This window comes from Copadichromis virginalis, linkage group LG6 (genome assembly GCF_057382275.1).
Source record: "Copadichromis virginalis isolate Kocher_CV1m ecotype Utaka linkage group LG6, C_Virginalis_male_GT1.1, whole genome shotgun sequence".
Lineage (NCBI taxonomy): Eukaryota > Metazoa > Chordata > Actinopteri > Cichliformes > Cichlidae > Copadichromis > Copadichromis virginalis.
The window spans coordinates 2,907,617-2,914,313 of record NC_140623.1 but is presented as its reverse complement, the minus strand read 5'-3'; the positions used below and the strand labels follow the sequence as shown (position 1 = coordinate 2,914,313).

The 6,697-nt window shown below is 40.0% G+C and overlaps 1 protein-coding gene across 1 annotated transcript in view; it reads right to left on the bottom strand.

Annotated features, from left to right (window-relative positions):
* Positions 1–1,371: 1,371 nt before the first annotated feature.
* Positions 1,372–6,697, bottom strand: part of rrp36 (ribosomal RNA processing 36) — a 16,833-nt gene continuing 11,507 nt past the window's right edge. Inside the window, exons 2-8 of the mRNA XM_085458224.1 lie at positions 6,382–6,697; positions 4,237–4,369; positions 4,085–4,151; positions 3,897–4,001; positions 3,663–3,740; positions 2,171–2,288; positions 1,372–1,840 (exon numbers count right to left, since the gene is read on the bottom strand). The exon at positions 6,382–6,697 is cut by the window's right edge and continues 39 nt beyond it. Coding sequence (XP_085314350.1) covers positions 1,689–1,840; positions 2,171–2,288; positions 3,663–3,740; positions 3,897–4,001; positions 4,085–4,151; positions 4,237–4,369; positions 6,382–6,697 — 969 coding nt within the window. The 3' untranslated portion in view covers positions 1,372–1,688. The remainder of the gene's footprint in view (positions 1,841–2,170; positions 2,289–3,662; positions 3,741–3,896; positions 4,002–4,084; positions 4,152–4,236; positions 4,370–6,381) is intronic.

Sequence of the window (6,697 nt, the reverse complement as noted above, 5' to 3'; positions counted from 1 at the left end):
ATGTGATGTTCTTCTGCTTCCCTGGCCGCTGTGTCTGTGGGGATGTGTTCGCTCTGTGTTGTAGCATCCTGATGACACCCAGTTTCTGCTCCTGTGGATGATGAGAGTCAAACCTTAAACACTGATCCGTATGCGTAGGTTTCCGGTACACATCAGCTTTTAGATGTCCCTCATTACTGATGGAAATCTCAGAGTCTAAGAAGGCTAACCTGCCACTTTTCATATCCTCCCTGGTGGAGTTAATGTGATCAGTGAATTGTGGTATGTTCTAACATTTGATTTTCACCCATCCATATACCTGAACCAATAGCTTGGTGGTGTTCCAGGGTAGGATAACCAAGCCCTCTTTTCCATTTCTTCCATTACAGTTTGGCCACAGTGGGTGAAACTGGGGAACCCATGGCACAGCCATGTTTCTGCCTGTAGTACTGACCTTTGTGTGTGAAATTTACAAAAGAAGGTTAGGGATGAAAAATCTGACTATTTTACCCCCCAAAACAAAATGTAATCATAGTTTGTGATGTGAATTCTGTTCATTTGATCTAAAATGAGGTCAGATAATTGTCACAACTGTCACATCCAAAAGTTCTCCTGGCATTGTATGAAAAGCAAAAAAATCTAATGGTTTTGAATTACACAGCATCAAGTAGTCAGTGTGCAGCTTGTATAACAGTGTAAATTTTCAATCACAGACCGGAACAGAAACACTTTCTAGACACAAATAACTGTTTCTGCATCAAATTAATATCATCTAAATACATTACAGATGAGAGGAACTGATAACTAGCTCCAAGTGTTACCATTTTATTAGCCACCAGCCACTAGCTTAATAAGAGATAGCCAGTATGGGCTACAAACAGTTCAGTGACTGACATTAGCGTGTGCCTTGGACAGGTTCACATTTAAACAGGTCAATATTTCAATGTTGTTGAAACCGGGCTTCACGAGGATGTCAGTTAGTAAGATTCTTCACCAAGTTTTTTCCCACTATTGTTCATGTGTACAGCAATTACTATGGGAGGGAGGGGGCTATTTGGATAACTGTGTGCACCAGTGTCCTGCCAACTTGTTTGGCAGCTGGTGGAAGCAGAGTTGGCATTATTGCAAATGAGTATCTAGCCAAACGGTTAACCCTGCTCAGAACATATACGACCTACTGTACTCACATACATATAAAATACAGTTGTTTTAAGAATTCTGAAGTCAATAGGTACTGCAAGTATCAGTTCTCATCCCTAATTGAACCATGATGCAGCGAAATGCATATTTTCACTGCATAAAAAAGGCTATTAGAGTGCAGGAAAAGGACATTCTTCATTTTTAAAAGCACTTTCTACTCAAAAATTAAACAATGAACAAATGAAGATCAAAGACACTTAAATACATCACTTTATTGATTATTAACAAGTACATGTTTTATAGATTTGACACAATGATACAATGTCCTGCGTTTGATAGCTCAAGTATCAATGGATGAAAGAAAGCTCAGATATCTGAACATAAATGCACTGAAAGCATTATCAAATAATAGCGACTAAGTCAGAGTCCCCAGCAGCTTCGCCAGCTGAGACGCTCAGCTCCAGCAACTTGTTTAGACCCTGGGGATGCCTGCCAGACTGATGCATGAAGGGTTTTCTATCAGAAGAATCTTTTAAATGATTTGACAGTTTTTAATGACACTTGACGCCTTAGACAGCCTTCTTGCTCTGCAGCTGTTTGGGCAGCTTTCTGCGGTCCTTCATGGCGTTCCTCTTCCTCTTCTTGCTCAGGAAGTTGTCCAGTTTGCTGCTCTTCTTCAGCTCTTGGTATTTTTCAGCCAGCTGCAGCTTTTTCATGTCAGCTAGAATCAAGAATAATTGAAAGAACAGTTATTAAAACTTCCACTACCTTCACAGATACTGTCACTGTTTATTTTTTACAGAAATGAAAAGAAAATCAATTCTTATCAACGTTTCTTTTTTCATGATTGCCATCTTAAATCAGAATCAGAATACTTTAATAATCCCTAAGGAAATAGTCTAAGTCACAGTTGGGACCACAGGTCAGTGTATTCCTAATGTCAGTCCCAGTGTGAATAAATGGGAAGGAATGCTGGGGCCAAATACTTAGTGAATCAATAGATGTGCACATTGAAAATAGGCATTCTGAGATCTAGTGATGATCTTCTTACATTTCTTGAAGAAGAATGGTTTTCCACCCTCACTGGCTCTCTCTCTCTGCTGTCTCTTGAACTGCAGCTCTCTCTCTCTCTGCTGCTCTTTGCTCTTCCTTGCTTGGTCTTGGTTTTCCTGCACAAAGTCAAAATTGACATTAAAAAGACCTCCGACGAATAGAACCATGCAAAGTAATTGTAATTGTTTCCATTTATTGTTGCTACCGCGCACGCACGCACGCACGCACGCACGCACGCACGCACGCACGCACACATTATAACCCATGCAAAGAACAAAAAACACACCCCTGAAAATAGCCAGTTACACAGACTGGAGTGAAAATCACTGGAAAAAGCAGCAAATGTTTAAAGAAAAACTTTGAGAGCCTGGAGAACTGTTGCATGCAAACAGAATATTGATGCTGCACTGGCCAATTTGATGTTTGATGACCTCATGCAATGCATTACTATAACATGTAAAGTCAAAGTCAAATTTATTTATATAGCACATTTAAAACAACAACTGTTGACCAACCTGCTGTACATTTAAGACAAAAGAGATAAAACATAGGAAGACATGATAAAAATTTAAGGAAGAAGAATAAAATGAGAAGATCTGGATAAGAAATAATACAAGGAATAAAAGTGGGTTCAGGTTTCAGGTTTTGAAAGTGTCCAATGTTGAGGAGGTCTTGAAATGAAGGGGACGTTTGTTCCACAATTTAGGAGCAGTCACAGCAAACAGAGGTCTCCTCTGTGCTTTAATCTTGACCTCAGGGCAGCTAGGAGCATTTGATCTGCAGACAGTGATCTTGCAGGAGTGTACCAGTTTAAAAGATAAGAAAGGTATGAGGGTGCTAACCTCTGCAACATGCAAAAATGAATAATAAAATCTTAAAATCAATTCGAAAACTAACTGACAGCCAGTGTAAGGATGCCAGTATGGGAGATATGTGCTCTCGCTTGCGTGTGGCAGTTAGTAACCGTGCTGCAGCGGTTTTGTTTTTATTTTGTTAAATTGCAAAGTACTTTTACACATACTGCTGAAAATGCTGTTTGCCAACTACAAGCAACAGATTGCTTGCTGGTGCAGCCCTTTAAGAGGTCTGTAGCAACAAGAGGTTGATGATGCATGCTCCTTATATTGCACCTGCTCCTTTGCATGGTACATATAACTGCCATATATCTGGTAGATACTTATGTTACTATGTATATTCCCTGTGTGTAGTTAGCTCTATAAGTCTACTTTTTGGCTTCTCTTTTTTTCTTATTCTAAAGGAATCTACACGCTGCTAACGGAGAGATGCCAAACTGTGTTTCACTGTTCTTGTAACAATAAAGATCTATTCTACTCTATTCTCTTCTATGATTTCATAAATCAACAAACTGAAATGCTTTTCAAGGAAGATGCTTAAATTGTAAAACTATTAATGCGTTTCTAGTTTTTCTTGATAAAAACAAAAAACTAAACTGCATAATTAAAAGTGAATGAAAGGCAGCAAAGACTCACCATCCTCTTCAAAAGGAACTGCAGTTTCTCCTTCGTCTGGCTGTTTTTCTTTATTCTCTTCAGCTTTTTCTGAACAATCTGCAAATCACGAAAATGGTACCACTGTTACTCTTCTCACACTAACTGAAACAAACAAGTTTTACAACTGTTATCATCTTAGATTTTTCAGCCTACAGTTAAAAATGTCTTTTTTGTTTCTCTTTACATTCAGCACATTGTCGTTCATTTTCTCACCTCCTTCTCTCTGTGTCGGATGTCATTAATGAACTTATAGGTCTTCTCAAAAATCTCTGGTTTGTATTCTCCAGACAAGTCATCAAATCGAGGATCTCTCAGCGTCTGGAGGACAGAACAAAAACCAAATCTGTATATACATGAGTGCTTGTGCATTGAACTCAACGCTGGAGATTTTCTCCACTCACTGGTTTCTTGACGGGGATGACCTGTCGGAGGAATGGTGCTGGTTTCTTGGCTGAGAGTTCCACTGGCCTGAAATCACAAGCAGACCGTAAAGCCCTGCAGGATTTAGATGAGGAAAGTCTAACAGTTGTCTAAGCAGGCTGAGAACGTTCACCTGTTCTTGTTTAGTCGTTTCTTCTTGCTGGACTCGTGACTCCTGTTGCTGCCATAGGCAACCGTGTTGTAAACTTTGGTTCCCACCTGGTTCTGCAGTTTTACAATGTTCTCAAATGACATGTTGGACAGCTCTGGAAGGGTTGAAGAAGACAGAAGGGGATTTTTTGCCAGAGAGACACTGCAATTAGTTATCACGCGCAATTATACATTCAGCACTATATTGGGTTTGTGGCAGAAAAAGAAAACAAACGGGGGGGGAAAAAACCTTGAAAAAAAACCCCAAAAAGCATACAGCAGCTGGAACACAAAAATATGAAAACGCACAGATACATAAATCAACAATCTGTGTTTGTGTGTGTCTGTCATGAAAAGTACTTGAAAATGAGGGTGGGAACCCTATGCTGGTCAAAATCCTATTTGTCAGGGCAGTTAAATGAGGAGCACCACAACAGGTGGTGGCCAGTGAGAACACGAGACGAAAAGCACTGTGTTTGCTAGTTAATTCGCCTGCACTGAAAGTAGGGCTGCACGATTAATCGTTAGAAAATCGCGATCTCGATTCATACTTATGTGCGATCTCATTTCCAAATGACAACGATTTAAAAAAAAAAAAAAAGAAAGAAAGAAAAAAAGACGACGATTGTACCGCATTTTGATCCGGGACGTACTCTGCATGAAAACAAGCGCTCACTCTTCCTGCTCAACAAATGACAAGGGCGGAGCCTTATACCACGTGATACAGAAGCTGTGCCGTGTGATGCTAAAATTAGCAGGGAAAAAACAACGGAGAGCACGTCAGGGATGACGAGAAAGTGACAGGAGAAAATCCGTCCCGGTCAACCACCCAAACATCAATAACGGGAACCTTATACAGCGCTTCCCTATACACGCTGAACTCCCACAGGCACAAAGAAATTACGGAGGCTATCACTTATCACCTGACCAAAGATATGGCTCCATCAACACTGTGCAAAACGAGGGATTTAGGAAAATGATCAACACCCTAGACAAACGCTACACAGTGCCGTCCCGCAACTATTTTTCTATTGTTGCACTACCTGCTCTGTACACGCAGCGTGGAGCAACGGTGGAGACGGAATTTCAAGCAGTACAACATTTTGTTGTTTTTATGTTTATTTATTGTTTTTATGTTCAGTCGCAACTGTTACGAAGTTGATGTGCAGTTAATAAGTGCAATAAATATTTATACTGGAAAAGAAAATCGTGAGAGAATCGTGATCTCAATTCTAAGCCAAAAAATCGTGATTCTCATTTTATGCAAAATCGTGCAGCCCTAACTGAAAGCATGCTCTGATTGTAGGTGGCTAAGAAAAAAACAAAATAACAACAACAAATGGATGTTAAAAAAATTCCCAATGGTTCACACTAGGGCTGTTCGATATAACGATATATATCAGATGACGATATAAAAACATCTATCGTTTCATTTTACGCTATCGTTTGTTTCGTGGTGTCGCAAAATAAACTGTTTACGGCAATATTTTTTCATCGTTTTGATGGTCACTGTAGTGGCTATATTCATTTCTTAAAGTTCTCTCTTTCTCTTATATTTTATATAACCACACTACTGACGGACAAGCGCCTGTTTTTATGTGTTGTGGTTAGCAACAACGACGGTAACACCATCGTGTGTCCGCTTGTTTATGTTCCACATAAACCTTTCACAATAAAGCTCAAGATCCTGTTGAGACTTTTCAAAATAAACTGAATCACGTGAAAGAGCAGATTATTTACGGATGAGAAGTAAAAAAGAGCCGCCAGGTCGAGCTGCCCGAGATTCACAGAATTTACAGAAAATGTTACATTTTTGTGATTTATATCGTTATCGGACGATGGAATTCTTATATCGGGATGTGAGATTTTGGTCATATCGCACAGCCCAAGTTTACACTTCCTAACTGAACAGAATAATATCCTCTATACAAACAACATACACACAAACACACTTTTGTGGCCAATCGCACAAACAGGGCTTACGTCAGCACTTAAAGGTAACGTGGTTGTAATTATAGCTGCACCACCCATACTTAGCCACTTTACAAATGGCAGATGTAACCTGCAGGTCACGCTTCACCAGTTTGGCATCGTAATGTTCATATTCTTGAGCTGCAGACACACTCACCCTTTCTGATGTCTTCTTTTGTTTGGAGTTCATTGCTGCCACCAGCATCTTCTGGGTCATCATCACTGTTGCCATCCTCTTCATCTCCCTCTTGTTCTTCATCATTATCAGATTCCATCTCATCACTGCTATCTGATCGTTCCTCATCTTCATCAGTCTTTTCCTCTCCTATTTTGTAGCACTGATCTTCCTCCTCAGTCCCTTTTCTCTCAGTAATCAGTGCAAAGTTCCTCTCCACATCAGACGACTCCTCATCGCTGCTGCTTTCTAACCCTTTCTTCTTTGAGCTCGGCAGCTGTTTCTGTTTCTGCTTCTT